This window comes from Tachyglossus aculeatus, chromosome 22 (assembly GCF_015852505.1).
Source record: "Tachyglossus aculeatus isolate mTacAcu1 chromosome 22, mTacAcu1.pri, whole genome shotgun sequence".
In the NCBI taxonomy this organism is placed as follows: Eukaryota; Metazoa; Chordata; class Mammalia; order Monotremata; family Tachyglossidae; genus Tachyglossus; species Tachyglossus aculeatus.
In genome coordinates this window covers 58,798,260-58,816,964 of record NC_052087.1, presented here as the reverse complement: position 1 = coordinate 58,816,964, position 18,705 = coordinate 58,798,260, and the positions used below count along the sequence as shown (strand labels likewise).

The following is an 18,705-nucleotide window of genomic DNA, read 5'->3' as shown; positions in this document are numbered from 1 at the left end:
TATAATAATAATAATCATTTTGGTATTTGTTAGCGCTTAGAACAGTGCCACTATTGGGTTGGGACTGTCTCTATATGTTGCCAACTTGTACTTCCTAAGCGCTTAGTACAGTGCTCTGCACACAGTAAGCACTCAATAAATACGATTGATGATGATGCTTTGCACATAGTAAGCGCTTAACAAATGCCATCATCATCATTATTATTATTAGGGACCGTCTCTTTGTTGCCGCCTTATAATAACAATAATCATTTTGGTATTTGTTAAGCGCTTAGAACAGTGCTTTGCACATAGTAAGCGCTTAACGAATGCCATCATCATCATTATTATTATTAGGGACCGTCTCTTTGTTGCCGCCTTATAATAATAATAATTATTTTGGTATTTGTTAGCGCTTAAAACAGTGCTTTGCACATAATAAGCACTTAACAAATGCCATCATCATCATTATTATTATTAGGGACCGTCTCTTTGTTGCCGCCTTATAATAATAATACTCATTTTGGTATTTGTTAAGCGCTTAGAACAGTGCTTTGCACGTAGTAAGCGCTTAACAAATGCCATCATTATTATTATTAGGGACCGTCTCTTTGTTGCCGCCTTATAATAGTAATCATCATTTTGGTATTTGTTAGCGCTTAGAACAGTGCTTTGCACATAGTAAGCGCTTAAATGCCATCATCATCATTATTATTATTATTAGGGACCGTCTCTTTCTTGCCGCCTTATAATACTAATAATCATTTTGGTATTTGTTAAGCGCTTAGAACAGTGCTTTGCACATAGTAAGCGCTTAACAAATGCCATCATTATTATTATTATTATTAGGGACCGTCTCTTTGTTGCCGCCTTATAATAATCATCATCATTTTGGTATTTGTTAAGCGCTTAGAACAGTGCTTTGCACATAGTAAGCACTTAACAAACGCCATCATCATTATTATTATTATTAGGGACCTTTTTTTGTTGCCGCCTTATAATAATAATCATCATTTTGGTATTTGTTAGCGCTTAGAACAGTGCTTTGCATATAGTAAGCGCTTAACAAATGCCATCATCATCATTATTATTATTAGGGACCGTCTCTTTGTCGCCGCCTTATAATAATAATAATCATTTTGGTATTTGTTAAGCGCTTAGAACAGTGCTTTGCACATAGTAAGCGCTAAACAAACGCCATCATCATCATTATTATTATTAGGGACCGTTTTTTTGTTGCCGCCTTATAATAATAATAAACATTTTGGTATTTGTTAAGCGCTTAGAACAGTGCTTTGCATATAGTAAGCGCTTAACAAATGCCATCGTCATTATTATTATTATTAGGGACCGTCTCTTTGTTGCCGCCTTAAAATAATAATCATTTTGATAGTTGTTAGCGCTTAGAACAGTGCTTTGCACATAGTAAGCGCTTAACAAATGCCATCATTATTATTATTATTATTAGGGACCGTCTCTTTGTCGCCGCCTTATAATACTAATAATCATTTTGGTATTTGTTAGCGCTTAAAACAGTGCTTTGCACGTAGTAAGCGCTTAACGAACGCCATCATCATCATTATTATTAGGGACCGTTTTTTTGTTGCCGCCTTATAATAATCATCATCATTTTGGTATTTGTTAAGCGCTTACTGTGTGCCAAGCACTAAGTTTCCAATCGCTTAGTCCAGTGCTCTGCACCCGGTAGGCGCTCACTAGATACGATGGAGGGAGGAATTCGAACCCAGATCCTGGGCCCCCCCAAGGCCGGGCTGTTCCCATGTGAGGTCGGGCCGCAGCGCCGGACCCGCCCCGTCCCGCCCCCGCCGGCTCGGTCACTTCCTGATTCCCGTTTCCTGCTTCCAAGGGCCGGGATAAGGAGGCTCCCGTCCCGTTCCCTGGCCCATTCCCTGGCCCATTCCCTGCCCCATCGGCCCATCGGCAGCGGGCCGGGGCCCAGCGGTGAGGAGCGGGCCTGCCTGGGATTGGGGGATTTGGGGGGGGACCGGCTGGGCCCTTGGGGGGCGGGGGGGGGTGTGTGTGAAGGGAGGCTATTCATCATCATCAATCATCAATCGTATTTATTGAGCGCTTACTGTGTGCAGAGCACTGGACTGAGCGCTTGGGAAGGCCAAGTTCCCGGGGCCACCCCCCAAGACCCCAGGACCGACCCCCCAAGTTGCCCCAGGGTCGCAGGCCCCGGGCGGCCTTCGACTGGCCCCTTCCCGCCCCCCCATCCCTTCTCCTCCCGCCCCCCCCCCCCAGCTGCCCCCCAAAGCAGACTTCGACTGGCCCCTTTCCGCCCCCCCATCCCCTCTCCTCCCGTTGCCCCCCAAAGCAGCCTTCGACGGGCCCCTTCCTGCCCCCCATCCCTCCTCCTCCCGCCCCCCCCAAGTTGCCCCCCAAAGAAGCCTTCGACTGGCCCCTTCCCACCCCCCATCCCTTCTCCTCCCGCCCCCCCCCCAAGTTGCCCCCAACAGCAGCCTTCGACTGGACCCTTCCCGCCCCCCCAAGTTGCCCCTCAAAGCAGCCTTCGACTGGCCCCTTCCCGCCCCCCATTCCTTCTCCTCCCGCCCCCCCAAGTTGCCCCCACAATCAGCCTTAGACTGGACCCTTCCCACCCCCCCCCATCCCTTCTCCCGTTGCCCCCCAAAGCAGCCTTCGACTGGCCCCTTCCCGCCCCCCATCCCTTCTCCTTCCTCCCCCCCCCCCCCCAGTTGCCCCCCAAAGCAGCCTTTGACTGGACCCTTCCCACCCCACCATCCCTTCTCCTCCTGTTGCCCCCCAAAGCAGCCTTCGACTGGCCCCTTCCCGCCCCCCCATCCCTTCTCCTCCCTCCCCCCCCCCAGTTGCCCCCCAAAGCAGCCTTTGACTGGACCCTTCCCACCCCACCATCCCTTCTCCTCCTGTTGCCCCCCAAAGCAGCCTTCGACTGGCCCCTTCCCGCCCCCCATCCCTTCTCCTCCCTCCCCCCCCCCCAGTTGCCCCCCAAAGCAGCCTTCGACTGGCCCCTTCCCACCCCCCCATCCGTTCTCCTCCCGCCCCCCTAAGTTGCCCCCAAAAGCAGCCTTCGACTAGACCCTTCCCGCCCCCATCCCTTCTCCTCCCGCCCCCCCAAGTTGCCCCCCAAAGCAGCCTTCGACTGGCCCCTTCCTGCCCCCCATCCCTTCTCCTCCGGCCCCCCCAAGTTGCCCCCAAAAGCGGCCTTTGACTGGACCCTTCCCACCCCCCCATCCGTTCTCCTCCCGCCCCCCCAAGTTGTCCCCCAAAGCAGCCTTCGACTGGCCCCTTCCCGCCCCCCCATCCCTTCTCCTCCCACCCCCCCCCCCAAGTTGCCCCCCAAAGCAGCCTTCGACTGGCCCCTTCCTGCCCCCCATCCCTTCTCCTCCCGCCCCCCCCCAAGGTGCCCCCCAAAGCAGCCTTCGACTGGCCCCTTCCCGCCCCCCATCCCTTCTCCTCCCACCCCCCCCAAAGCCATGTCTTTCAGGAAAGTGGTCAGGCAGAGCAAGTTCCGCCACGTGTTCGGCCAGCCGGTCAAGAATGACCAGTGCTACGAGGACATCCGGGTGTCGCGCGTCACCTGGGACAGCGGCTTCTGCGCCGTGAACCCCAAGTTCGTGGCGGTCATAGTGGAGGCCAGCGGCGGGGGAGCCTTCCTGGTGCTGCCCCTCAACAAGGTAACGGGGAAGGGGTCAGTCCTGGGGAACTGAGAACGATAATAATAATAATAATAATAATAATAATGGTGCTTATTAAGCGCTTACTATGTGCCAAGCGCTGTTCTAAGCACTGGAGGGGGATACAAGGTGATCAAGTTGTCCCATGTGGGGCTCACAGTCTTCATCCCCATTTGACAGATGAGATAACTGAGGCACAGAGAAGTTAAGTTCATTCATTCATTCAATCGTATTTCTCGAGCACTTACTGTGTGCAGAGCACTGGACTAAGCGCTTGGGAAGTACAAGTTGGCAACATCTAGAGACGGTCCCTACCCAACAGGGAGCTCACAGTCTAGAAGGGGGAGGCAGACAACAAAACAAAACGTATTAAAATAAAATAAAAAGAATAGTAGTAAATATGTACAAGTGACTTGCCCAAAGTCACACAGCTGACAATTGGTGGAGCCGGAATTTGCACCTGTGACCTCTGACTGTAAATAATAATAATATTAATAATAATAATGGCATTTATTAAGCGCTTACTATGTGCAAAGCACTGTTCTAAGCGCTGGGGAGGTTACAAGGTGATCAGGTTGTCCCACGGGGGGCTCACAATCTTAATCCCCACTTTACAGATGTGGTAACTGAGGCCCAGAGAAGTGAAGTGACTTGCCCATAGTCACGCAGCTGACAATTGGCAGAGCTGGGATTCAAACTCATGAACTCTGACTCCAAAGCCCATGCTCTTTCCACTGACCCACACTGCTTCTCTGATGGTGATGGTGTCCTGCCTGGCCGGAGCCGGGTTCGAATCCCTGCTCTGCCACTTGTCAGCTGTGGGACCTTGGCCAAGCCACTTCACTTCCCTGGGCCTCAGTTCCCTCATCTGTAAAATGGGGATGAAGACTGTGAGCCCCACGGGGGACAACCTGATCACCTTGTATCCCCCCAGTGCTTAGAACAGTGCTTTGCACATCCACTTGTTTTGTTTTGTTGTTTGTCTCCCCCTTCTAGACTGTGAGCCCGTTGTTGGGTAGGGACCGTCCCTATGTGTTGCCGGTTTGTACTTCCCAAGCGCTTAGTACAGTGCTCTGCACACAGTAAGTGCTCAATAAATATGATTGAATGAACGAATAGTAAGCGCTTAATCAATCAATCAATCGTATTTATTGAGCGCCTATTGTGTGCAGAGCACTGTACTAAGCGCTTGGGAAGTCCAAGTTGGCAACATCTAGAGACGGTCCCTACCCAACAGTGGGCTCCCAGTCTAGAAGATTCATTCATTCAGTCATTCAATCGTATTTATTGAGCGCTTACTGTGTGCAGAGCACTGGACTAAGTGCTTGGGAAGTCCAAGTCGGCAACATAGAGAGACGGTCCCTACCCAACAGTGGGCTCCCAGTCTAGAAGATTCATTCATTCATTCATTCAGTTGTATTTATTGAGCGCTTACTGTGTGCAGAGCACTGTACTAAGCGCTTGGGAAGTCCAAGTCGGCAACATAGAGAGACGGTCCCTACCCACCAGCGGGCTCACAGTCTAGAAGGGGGAGACAGACCACAAAACAAAACATATTAACAAAATAAAATAAATGGATTAAATATGTACGATTCATAACGTCACAGCCCAGGACCGGCCCGGGGCCACCTCCGCCTACCCATAACCCCCCGCGGTCCCGGAGGATTCTGGGAACCGTTGCCATCATCATCATCATCATCAAGTGGGGGGTGGAAGGGATGGGCAGGGCCGTGGCAAGCGTAGCCGTCCCTGCCCGCAGACCGGCCGCATCGACAAGGCCCACCCCACGGTGTGCGGCCACACGGGACCCGTGCTGGACATCGACTGGTGCCCGCACAACGACGAGGTCATCGCCAGCGGGTCCGAGGACTGCAGCGTCATGGTGAGCGGCCGGCGGGGGACCACCTCCACCATCATCATCATCATCAATCGTATTTATTGAGCGCTTACTGTGTGCAGAGCACTGGACTAAGCGCTTGGGAAGTCCAAGCTGGCAACATCTAGAGACGGTCCCTACCCAACAGTGGGCTCACAGTCTAGAAGGGAGAGACTGAGAACAAAACCAAACATACTAACAAAATAAAATAAATAGAATAGATATGTACAAGTAAAATAAATAAATAAATAGAGTAACAAATACGTACAAACACATATACAGGTGCAGTGGGGAAGGGAAGGAGGTAAGATGGGGGGATGGAGAGGGGGACGAGGGGGAGAGGAAGGAAGGGGCTCAGTCTGGGAAGGCCTCCTGGAGGAGGTGAGCTCTCAGCAGGGCCTTGAAGGGAGGAAGAGAGCGAGCTTGGCGGATGGGCAGAGGGATTGGGGGCATTCCAGGCCCCAGGGAGGACGGGAGCCGGGGGTCGATGGCGGGATGGGCGAGACCGAGGTCTAACGGTGAGGAGATTAGCGGTGGCAGAGGAGCGGAGGGTGCGGGCTGGGCTGGAGAAGGACAGAAGGGAGGGGAGGTAGGAGGGGGCGAGGGGATGGACAGCCCCGAAGCCCAGGGTGAGGAGTTTCTACCTGATGCGCAGGTTGATTGGGAGCCACTGGAGATTTTTGAGGAGGGGAGTAACATGCCCAGAGCGTTTCTGGACAAAGACAATCCAGGCAGCGGCATGAAGTATGGATTGAAGTGGGGAGAGACACGAGGACGGGAGATCAGAGAGGAGGCTGATGCAGTAGTCCAGACGGGATAGGATGAGAGCTTGAACGAGCAGGGGAGCAGTGTGGATGGAGAGGAAAGGGCGGATCTTGGCAATGTCGTGGAGCTGAGACCACCGAAGGCCGAGACGGATTCGGGGCGGGGGCGCCCGTCCCGGCCCCGCTCATCCTCTGCCAACCTCAGGTGTGGCAGATCCCGGAGAACGGTCTGGTCCTGCCCCTGACGGAGCCCGTGGTGGTGCTGGAGGGCCACTCCAAGCGCGTCGGCATCGTGACCTGGCATCCCACCGCCCGCAACGTCCTCCTCAGCGCAGGTCCGACCTCTGACCCCGTCCGGGCTGGGCGGCGGGGCCCACTGCCGCGGGAGACGGGGGAGTCCGCCGGGCCGGAGCGAGGAGGGCCGGGCTGACCGGGGAGGGGAGCCGGGCTGAGCCGGGGCGGCGGGGGGTCCCCAGGCTGCGACAACGTGGTGCTCATCTGGAACGTGGCCACGGCGGAGGAGCTGTACCGTCTGGAGGATCTGCACCCCGACCTCATCTACAACGTCTGCTGGAACCGCAACGGCAGCCTCTTCTGCTCCGCTTGCAAGGACAAGACCGTGCGCATCGTCGACCCCCGGAGGGGCACCCTCGTGGCGGTGGGTGGGGAATTTAACATCTGAAACAACTGGCAAGGCCAGCGGGCATGGGAGTGAAGAAGGATGGAGAAATAATGTTGCCAGGCAGAGGAGAGGGCAGAGTTAAAGCACGCAAATTGGGCCCGATATCTGGATTTCCACCAGCGGTGCCCTGTAGCTTATGCACAGGAGCATGGAAAGTGGACTTTCTCTCTTCCTTCCTTCCTCTCCCCCTCGTCCCCCTCTCCATCTCCCGCATCTTACCTCCTTCCCTTCCCCACAGCACCTGTATATATGTATATATGTTTGTACAGATTTATTACTCTATTTACTTGTACCTATCTATTCTATTTATTTTATTTTGTTAGTATGTTTGGTTTTGTTCACTGTCTCCCCCTTCTAGACTGTGAGCCCACTGTTGGGTAGGGACTGTCTCTATATGTTGCCAGCTTGTACTTCCCAAGCGCTTAGTACAGTGCTCTGCACACAGTAAGCGCTCAATAAATACGATTGATTGATTGATTGATTGGCCCTCCCTCCCTTCCCTCCCTCCTTCAATCAATCAATCAATCAATCAATCGTATTTACTGAGCGCTTACTGTGTGCAGAGCACTGGACTCTGCGCTTGGAAAGTCCAAGTTGGCAACACAGACGGTCCCTACCCAACAGCGGCTCACAGTCTAGAAGAATAAATAGAGTAATAATAGAGTAATAGAGTGATAACTACTCTCTTATAATAATGAACAGCAGGCTCACAGTCTAGAAGAATAAATAGAGTAATAATAGAGTAATAGAGTGATAAATACTCTATTACTTATAATAATGAACAGCGGGCTCACAGTCTAGAAGAATAAATAGAGTAATAATAGAGTAATAGAGTGATAAATACTCTATTACTTATAATAATGAACAGCGGGCTCACAGTCTAGAAGAATAAATAGAGTAATAATAGAGTAATAGAGTGATAAATACTCTATTACTTATAATGATATATATTACTTATTTACTTATTACTTATAATTACTTATTATTTACTTATTTATTACTTTATATACCTAGTATATCTTCTAGACTGTGAGCCCACTGTTGGGTAGGGACTGTCTCTATGTGTTGCCAACTTGTCCTTCCCAAGCGCTTAGTCCAGTGCTCTGCACACAGTAAGCGCTCAATAAATACGATTGATGATGATATTACTTATAATATATTACGTATTATAATATTACTTATAATAATACTTATAGTAATTATAATTCATTCATTCAATCGTATTTATTGAGCGCTTACTGCGTGCAGAGCACTGTACTAAGCGCTTGGGAAGCACAAGTTTATATTATAATTACTTATAATAACTCATTATAATAATGAGTGATGAATACGAGCTATACATCTATACAGGTGCTGTGGGGAAGGGAAGGAGGTAAGGAGGGGGCTGAGTGGGAAGGCCTCCTGGAGGAGGTGAGCTCTCAGTAGGGCCTTGAAGGGGGGGAAGAGAGCTTGTCGGATGAGTAAACACACAGTAAGCGCTCAATTCATTCATTCATTCAGTCAGTCGTATTTATTGAGCGCTTACTGCGTGCAGAGCACTGTACTAAGCGCTTGGGAAGTACAAGTCGGCAACATATAGAGACGGTCCCTATCAATCAATCATCAATCGTATTTATTGAGCGCTTACTGTGTGCAAAGCACTGTACTAAGCGCTTGGGAAGTCCAAGTTGGCAACATCTAGAGACAGTCCCTACCCAACAGTGGGCTCACAGTCTAAAAGGGGGAGACGGAGAACAAAACCAAACATACTAACAAAATAAAATAAATAGAATAGATATGTACAAGTAAAATACATAAATAAATAGAGTAATAAATCTGTACAAACATATATACATATATACAGGTGCTGTGGGGAAGGGAATCAATCAATCAATCAATCAATTGTATTTATTGAGCGCTTACTGTGTGCAGAGCACTGTACTAAGCGCTTGGGAAGTACAAGTCGGCAACATATAGAGACAGTCCCTACACAACAGTGGGCTCACAGTCTAAAAGGGGGAGACAGAGAACAAAACCAAACATACTAACAAAATAAAATAAATAGAATAGATATGTACAAGTAAAATAAATAAATAAATAGAGTAATAAATATGTACAAACATATATACAGGTGCTGTGGGGAAGGGAATCCATCAATCAATCAATCGTATTTATTGAGCGCTTACTGTGTGCAGAGCACTGGACTAAGCACTTGGGAAGTCCAAGTTGGCAACATCTAGAGACAGTCCCTACCCAACAGCGGGGTCACAGTCTAAAAGGGGGAGACGGAGAACAAAACCAAACATACTAACAAAATAAAATGAATAGAATAGATATGTACAAGTAAAATAAATAAATAAATAGAGTAATAAATATGTACAAACATATATCCATATATCCAGGTGCTGTGGGGAAGGGAAGGAGGTAAGATGGGGGGGATGGAGGGGAGAGAGGAAGGAAGGGGCTCAGTCTCAGTCCCTACCCAACAACGGGCTCACAGCCTAGAAGGGGGAGACAGACAGCAAGACACACAATAAGTACGATCGATTGATTGATTGATTGATGGATTGAAGTGGACGGGTGTGAAGTCGTCAGAGGGGAGGGGGCCGCCCGAGGGGCGAGGGCTGAGGGCTGTGGTGTCCGGCAGGAGCGGGAGAAGGCTCACGAGGGGGCCCGGCCGATGCGTGCCATCTTCTTGGCGGACGGCAAGATCTTCACCACGGGCTTCAGCCGCATGAGCGAGCGGCAGTTGGCTCTCTGGGACCCGGTACGTGGTTTCGGGGGGTGCGGGAGGGCGGGCGGGCGGGGGGGACCGTCCCGGGGGTCCCGTCCACGCTGAGGGCCCCGGCCCGGCCCGCCGTCCGTCTGTCCACCCGCGGGAGCAGGAACACCTGGAGGACCCAATGGCCCTGCAGGAGCTGGACTCCAGCAACGGCGCCCTGCTGCCCTTCTACGACCCCGACACCAGCGTGGTCTACGTCTGCGGCAAGGTGAGGAGGGGGCGGGGAGCTCTAATAATCATCATCATCATAATAACGACATTTATTCATATGTACATATTTATTACTCTATTTTGCTTGTGCGTATCTGCTATTTATTTATTTATTTATTTATTTTGCTTGTACGTATCCTATTTATTTTATTTTGTTAGTATGTTTGGTTTTGTTCTCTGTCTCCCCCTTTCAGACTGTGAGCCCACTGTTGGGTAGGGACTGTCTCTATCTGTTGCCAATTTGTACTTCCCAAGCGCTTAGTACAGTGCTCTGCACACAGTAAGCGCTCAATAAGTACGATTGAAGATGATTTATTCAGCACTTACTATGTGCCGAGCACCACTCTAAGCGCTGGGGAGGTCACAAGGTGATCAGGTGGTCCCACGTGGGGTGCACAGTCTTCATCCGCATTTAACAGATGAGGTCACTGAGGCCTAGAGAATAATAATAATAATAATAATAATGGCATTTATTAAGCACTTACTACGTGCAAAGCATTGTTCTAAGCGCTGGGGAGGTCACAAGGTGATCAGGTGGTCCCACGGCAGGCGCCCAGTCTTCATCCGCATTTAACAGATGAGGTCACTGAGGCCTAGAGAATAATAATAATAATAATGATGGCATTTATTAAGCGCTTACTATGTGCAAAGCTCTGTTCTAAGCGCTGGGGAGGTCACAAGGTGATCAGGTTGTCCCATGTGGGGCGCACAGTCTTCATCCGCATTTAACAGATGAGGGAACTGAGGCCCAGAGAATAATATTAATGGCATTTGTTAAGCGCTTACAATGTGCAAAGCACTGTTCTAAGCGCTGGGGAGGTTACAAGGTGATCGGGTTGTCCCACGTGGGGCTCACAGTCTTCATCTGCATTTAACAGATGAGGTCACTGAGGCCCAGAGAATAATAATAATAATAATAATGGCATGTGTTAAGCGCTTAAGGGCTCAAATTCCGGCTCCGCCACTTGTCAGCTGGGCGTCTTTGGGCAAGTCACTTCACTTCTCTGGGCCTCTGACCTCATCTGGAAAATGGGGATGAAGACCGTGAGCCCCCCGTGGGGCAACCTAACCACCTTGTAGCCTCCCCAGGGCTTAGAAGAGTGCCTTGCGTGTAGTAAGTGCTTAATAAATGCCATCGTTATTCATCAGTCGTATTTATTGAGCGCTTACTGTGTGCAGAGCACTGGACTAAGCGCTTAGCACTGTATTAGCTATCATTAACTATACTATTAACTATAGTACTATGTACTATCATTATTATTAAATGCCATCATTTCCGCCCCCCCGCCGCCCTAGGGGGACTCAAGCATCCGCTACTTCGAGATCACGTCGGAGCCGCCCTACGTGCACTTTCTGAACACCTTCACCAGCAAGGAGCCGCAGAGGGGGATGGGGTGCATGCCCAAGCGGGGGCTGGACGTCAGCAAGTGTGAGATCGCCAGGTGAGGCCGGGGCCGGGGGACCGGGGGGCCGCCGGGGGTCCCGGCCTTCCCCGCGTCGTCGTCGTCGCCTCCATGCCGTCCTCCGCTCTTGCCCCCGACAGGTTCTACAAGCTGCACGAGCGCAAATGCGAGCCCATTGTCATGACGGTGCCAAGGAAGGTGAGGCCCGTCGACTCCCTTCTCACCCCCACCCGCCTCTCCTCCCTGGACCCCTCCTTAATTGGCCTTTCTTAAGCGCTGACTGCGTGACTACATGTACTTCCCAAGCGCTTAGTACAGTGCTCTGCACATAGTAAGTGCTCAATAAATACGATTGATGATGATGAGCCCACTGTACTAAGCGCTTGGACGTAGTAAGAAGCGGCGTGGCCCGGTGGAAAGAGCCCGGGCTTTGGAGTGAGAATTCATGGGACTCCCACTGTTGGGTAGGGACCGTCTCTGGGTGTTGCCAACTTGGACTTCCCAAGCGCTTAGTCCAGTGCTCTGCACACAGTAAGCGCTCAATAAATACGATTGAGGATGATGGGACTCGTACTTCCCAAGCGCTTAGTCCAGTGCTCTGCACACAGTAAGCGCTCAATAAATACGATTGAGGATGATGGGACTCGTACTTCCCAAGCGCTCAGTCCAGTGCTCTGCACACAGAAAGCGCTCAATAAATACGATTGAAGGAAGGAAGGAAGAAACGTCCACATGGTTTGTTTTGTCGCCCGTCTCCCCCTTCTATTCATTAATAATAATAATAATAATGGCATTTGTTAAGCGCTTACTATGTGCAAAGCACTGTTCTAAGCGCTGTGGGGGGATACAGTGTGATCAAGTTGTCCCACGGGGGGCTCACGGTCTTAATCCCCATTTTTACAGATGAGGTAACTGAGGCTCAGAGAAGTTAAGTGATTGCCCAAGTTGTCACAGCAGACTTGTGGTGGAGGCGGGATTCGAACCCATGACCTCTGACTCCAAAGCCCGGGCTCTTTCCACTGAGCCACGCTGCTTCTCTTCATTCATTCAATCGTATTTATTGAGCGCTTACCGTGTGCAAGAGTACTTCTAGACTGTGAGCCCGCTGTTGGGTAGGGACCGTCTCTAGACGTTGCCGACTTGGACATCCCAAGCGCTTAGTCCAGTGCTCTGCACACAGTAAGCGCTCAATAAATACGATTGAGGATGATGGGACTCGTACTTCCCAAGCGCTCAGTCCAGTGCTCTGCACACAGGAAGCGCTCAATAAATACGATTGAAGGAAGGAAGGAATGAATAAATGTCCACATGGTTTGTTTTGTCGTCCGTCTCCCCCTTCTATTCATTAATAATAATAATAATAATAATGGCATTTGTTAAGCGCTTACTACGTGCAAAGCACTGTTCTAAGCGCTGGGGGGGGGATACAGTGTGATCAACTTGTCCCACGTAGGGCTCACGGTCTTAATCCCCATTATTACAGATGAGGTAACTGAGGCTCAGAGAAGTTAAGTGACTTGCCCAAGGTCACACAGCAGACTTGTGGTGGGGGCGGGATTCGAACCCACGACCTCTGACTCCAAAGCCCGGGCTCTTTCCACTGAGCCACGCTGCTTCTCTTCATTCATTCAATCGTATTTATTGAGCGCTTACCGTGTGCAAGAGTACTTCTAGACTGTGAGCCCGCCGTTGGGTAGGGACCGTCTCTAGATGTTGCCGACTTGGACTTCCCAAGCGCTTAGTCCAGTGCTCTGCACACAGTAAGCGCTCAATAAATACGATTGAATGAGTGAATGGGTTTAAATCCCGGCTCTGCCAACTGGGTGACTTTGGGCAAGTCACTCAGCTTCTCTGGGCCTCAGTCCCCTCATCTGTAAAATGGGGATTGAAGCTGTGAGCCCCCCCACCGTGGGACAGCCTGATCACCTTGTTGCCAACTTGTACTTCCGAAGCGCTTAGTACAGTGCTCTGCACACAGTAAGCGCTCAATAAATACGATTGATTGATTGATTGTAGCCTCCCCGGCGCTTAGAACGGTGCCTGGTGCATAGTAAGCGCTTAACAAACACCATGATGATGATGATGATGATGATGGCGTTTGTTAAGCGCTTACTGTGTGCAAAGCACTGTTCTGAGCGCCCGGGAGGATACACAAGGTGATCAGGTTGTCCCACGTGGGGCTCACAGTCTTAATCCCCATTTTACAGATGAGATAACTGAGGCCCAGAGAGTAATAATAATAATTGGCATTTTTTAAGCGCTTACTGTGTGCAAAGCACTGTTCTAAGCTGTGGGGAGGATACAGGGTGATCAGGTTGTCCCACGTGGGGCTCCCAGTCTTCATCCCCATTTTACAGCTGAGGGAACTGAGGCCCAGAGAAGTTAAGTACTTGCCCAAGATCACCCAGCAGCCACGTGGCGGAGTCGGGATTCGAACCCATGACCTCTGACTCCATCATCATCATCATCATCAATCGTATTTATTGAGCGCTTACTATGTGCAGAGCACTGTACTAAGCGCCTGGGAAGTACAAATCGGCAACACATCGAGACAGCCCCTACCCAACGGTGGGCTCATGGTCTAAAAGGGGGAGACAGAGAACAAAACCGAACATACTAACAAAATAAAATAAATAGAATAGATATGGACAAGTAGAATAAATAAATAAATAGAGTAATAAATCTGTACAAACATATACATCATCATCAATCGTATTTATTGAGCGCTTACTGTGTGCAGAGCACTGTACTAAGCGCTTGGGAAGTACAAATCGGCAACACATCGAGACAGCCCCTACGCAACGGTGGGCTCCCAGTCTAAAAGGGGGAGACAGAGAACAAAACCAAACATACTAACAGAATAAAATAAATAGAATAGATATGGACAAGTAGAATAAATAAATAGAGTAATAAATCTGTACAAACATATATACATCATCATCAATCGCATTTATCGAGCGCTTACTATGTGCAGAGCACTGTACTAAGCGCTTGGGAAGTACAAATTGGCAACATATAGAGACAGTCCCTACCCAACAGCGGGCTTACAGTCTAAAAGACTGCATATATACATAAGCCCGGGCTCTTTCCACTGAGCCCCGCTGCTTCTCTCGAAGTGAATAAATACGATGAAATAAATCAATAAATACGATTTATTTTATTGAATAAATCAATAAATACGATTGGTGATGATGACGATGAAGTGACTTGCTCCAAGTCCCCCGGCTGACAAGTGGCGGGGCTGGGATCTGAACCCAAGCCCGGGCTCTTTCCCTACCGACGACGACGATGATTCAAGCGCTTAGTCCAGTGCTCTGCCCGTAGTAAGCGCTCGATAAATACGACTGATGATGCCGATTCCCGCCTCTCCCCGCTCTCCGCAGTCCGACCTGTTTCAAGACGACCTGTACCCGGACACGGCTGGGCCGGAGGCCTCCCTGGAGGCGGAGGAGTGGGTGAAGGGGCAGGACGCGGAGCCCCTCCTCATCTCCCTGCGCGAGGCCTACGTGCCCAGCAAGCAGCGTGACCTCAAGGTCAACCGGCCCGCCTCGGCCCCCTCGGCCCGGCCCGGCGGGAGCGCGGGCCCGGGGGGCTTCCCGGGGGCGGCGGGCGGCGGCGGCGGGAGCCCGTCGCGGGAGGCGGCGCAGTGGCAGGAGGTGGCACGGGAGCTGCGGGCCCTGCGGGCGCTGGTGCAGGAGCAGGGCCAGCGCATCGCCCGGCTGGAAGAGCAGCTCAGCCGCATGGAGAACGGAGAGGCCTAGGCGGCCCCGAAACCTCCACGCCGCCGCCTCCCCCCGCACCCCGCTTCTGCTCCCCCCCTGGGTCGGGCGGGTGGGTGGGTGGCGAGGCGGGCGACGGGTGGCTCAGCTCTACGTTACCGCCCCGGGGTGGGGGGGTGGGGGGCGAGGGAAATTTTGTACCTGGGAGAAGCCGCACGGGCACGGAGGGACCGAACCCCGCTCCCCCGGGGACCGGAGAGGCGCGAAGGCGGAGCGGGGAGCGGGGGAAAAAACTCTATTTTTCATTCCAATAAAAGCCTCTTTCTAAGCCTGCGTCCTTGCCTGGTTGCGGGGGGCGCGGGAGGCGGAGCGGCGGGACGGGCTTTGGAGTCGGAGGTCGTGCGTTCAAATCCCAACCGTCGGCCGGGTGGCTTTGGGCGAGTCGCTTCTCGGGGCCTCAGTGACCTCATCTGGAAAACGGGGATTAAAGCCATTAATCATCGTCATCATCATCAATCGTATTGAGCGCTTACTATGTGCAGAGCACTGTACTAAACGCTTGGGAAGTACAAGTTGGCAACATATAGAGACCGTCCCTACCCAACAGTGGGCTCACAGTCTAAGAGGGGGAGACAGAGAACAAAACCAAACATACTGACAAAATAAAATAAATAGAATAGATATGTACAGGTAAAATAGAGTAATAAATCTGTAGAAACATCTATACTTATATACAGGTGCTGTGGGGAAGGGAAGGAGGTAAGATGGGGGGGATGGAGAGGGGGACGAGGGGGAGAGGAAGGGAGGGGCTCAGTCCTTGCCTGGTGGAGAGGGGGCGGGAGGAGAAGCGGCGGGGCTCGGGGGAAAGAGCCCGGGCTTTGGAGTCGGAGGTCGTGGGTTCAAATCCCAACTGTCAGCCGGGTGACTTTGGGTGTCTTTTAGACTGTGAGCCAACTGTTGGGTAGGGACTGTCTCTAAATGTTGCTGATTTGTACTTCCCCAGCGCTTAGTGCTCTGCACATAGTAAGCGCTCAATAAATACGATGGATGATGATGAGTTTGGGTGAGTCGCTTCACTTCCCTGGGCCTTCAGTGACCTCATCTGGAAAATGGGGATTAAAGCCATTAATTAGAGGAGCGGCGTGGCTCAGTGGAGAAGAGCCCGGGCTTTGGAGTCAGAGGTCATCATCATCATCATCAATTGTATTTATTGAGCGCTTACTGTGTGCAGAGCACTGTACTAAACGCTTGGGAAGTACAAATTGGCAACATATAGAGACAGTCATCATCATCATCATCGATCGTATTTATTGAGCGCTTACTATGTGCAGAGCACTGGACTAAGCGCTTGGGAAGTACAAATTGGCAACATCTAGAGACAGTCCCTACCCAACAGTGGGCTCACAGTCTAAAAGGGGGAGACAGAGAACAAAACCAAACATACTAAGAAAATAAAATAAATAGAATAGATATGTACAAGTAAAATAAATAGAGTAATAAATATGTACAAACATATATACACATATACAGGTGCTGTGGGGAAGGGAAGGAGGTAAGATGGGGGGGATGGAAAGGGGGACGAGGGGGAGTAAATAAATACAATAAATTGTATTTATTGAGCACTTACTGTACGCACTGTACTAAGCACTTGGGAAGTACAAGTCGGCAACAACTTAATTATCTTGTTTATTATCTTGTTTATCTATTGAGCGCTTACTGTGTGCGGAGCACTGTACTAAGCGCTTGGGAAGTACAAATTGGCAACATATAGAGACAGTCCCTACCCAACAGTGGGCTCACAGTCTAAGAGGGGGAGACAGAGAACAAAACCAAACATACTAACAAAATAAAATAAATAGATATGTACAAGTAAAATAAATAAATAAATAAATAGAGTAATGAATATGTACAAACATATATCCATCTATACAGGTGCTGTGGGGAAGGGAAGGAGGTAAGATGGGGGGGATGGAGAGGGGGACGAGGGGGAGAGGAAGGAAGGGGCTCAGTCCTTGCCTGGTGGAGAGGGGGCGGGAGGAGAAGCGGCGTGGCTTAGTGGAAAGAGCCCGGGCTTTGGAGTCGGAGGTTGTGGGTTCAAATCCCAACTGTCAGCCGGGTGACTTTGGGTGTCTTTTAGACTGTGAGCCCACTGTTGGGTAGGGACCGTCTCTAGATGTTGCCGATTTGTACTTCCCCAGCGCTTAGTACAGTGCTCTGCACAGAGTAAGCGCTCAATAAATACGATGGATGATGATGACTTTGGGTGAGTCACTTCACTTCTCTGGGCCTTCAGTGACCTCATCTGGAAAATGGGGATTAAAGCCATTAATTAGAGGAGCGGCGTGGCTCAGTGGAGAGGAGCCCGGGCTTGGAGTCAGAGGTAGTGGGTTCGAATCCCGGCTCCGCCACGTGTCTGCTGCGTGACCTTGGGCAAGTCGCTTCACTTCTCTGAGCCTGTTACCTCATCTGGAAAAATGGGGATGAAGACTGTGAGCCCTACGTGGGACAACTTGATCACACTGTATCCCCCCCCTCAGCGCTTAGAACAGTGCTTTGCACACAGTAAGCGCTCAATAAATACGATTGAATGAATGAATGAATGAAAATGGGGATTAAGACTGTGAGCCCCATGTGGGACAACTTGATCACCTTGTATCCACCCCCAGCGCTTAGAACAGTGCTCTGCACATAGTAAGCGCTTAACAAATGCCATCATTATTATTATTATTATAAATAAAGCCGTGAGCCCCATGTGGGACAACCTGATCACCTTGTAACCTCCCCAGCGCTTAGAGCAGTGCTTTGCGCATAGTAAGTGCTTAATAAATGCCATTATTATTATTATAAGTGGGCAGGGGAAGCGATTCTGGGAAGGGGCAGAGAGCAGCATTAAAATCCGGAAACGTTTTCCCCTTTCGGCAGCGTGGGAAGTCCCCGGGGAGGTCGCTCTCCCCATTTTAATAATAATAATAATGATGATGGTTTTTGTCAAGCGCTTACTACGTGCAAAGCACTGTTCTAAGCGCTGGGGAGGTTACAAGGCCATCAGGTTGTCCCACATGGGGCTCGCGGCTTTAATCCCCGTTTTCCAGATGAGGTCACTGAGGCTCAGAGACGTGAAGTGACTCGCCCAAAGTCACACAGCTGGGTAGGGACTGTCTCTATATGTTGCCAACTTGGACTTCCCAAGCGCTTAGTACAGTGCTCTGCACACAGGAAGCGCTCAATAAATACGATTGATTGATTGATTCCCTTCCCCACAGCACCTGTATGTATGTATATATGTGTGTACGTATTAATCTATTTATTTTACTTGTACATATCTATTCTATTTTATTTTGTTAATATGTTTGGTTTTGTTTTCTGTCTCCCCCTTTTAGACTGTGAGCCCACTGTTGGGTAGGGACTGTCTCTATATGTCGCCAACTTGGACTTCCCAAGCGCTTAGTACAGTGCTCTGCACACAGTCAGCGCTCAATAAATACGATTGAATGAATGAATGAATGACTACTAAGCCTTCTAGACTGTAAGCCCACTGTTGGGTAGGGACCGTCTCTAGATGTTGCCAACTTGTACTTCCCAAGCGCTTAGTACAGTGCTCTGCACACAGTCAGCGCTCAATAAATACGATTGA

At 50.4% G+C, this 18,705-nt stretch overlaps 1 protein-coding gene across 1 annotated transcript; it reads left to right on the top strand.

The window, feature by feature from the left end:
* The first annotated feature begins 1,834 nt into the window (after positions 1-1,834).
* CORO1B (coronin 1B) lies at positions 1,835-15,113 on the top strand. The gene is made up of 10 exons (XM_038764334.1): positions 1,835-1,941; positions 3,454-3,656; positions 5,416-5,538; positions 6,502-6,631; positions 6,773-6,954; positions 9,605-9,724; positions 9,843-9,947; positions 11,246-11,391; positions 11,493-11,550; positions 14,736-15,113. The coding sequence occupies exons 2-10, from the start codon at positions 3,456-3,458 to the stop codon at positions 15,111-15,113; spliced, it is 1,443 nt and encodes a 480-aa protein (XP_038620262.1). The 5' UTR covers positions 1,835-1,941; positions 3,454-3,455.
* Positions 15,114-18,705: the final 3,592 nt, after the last annotated feature.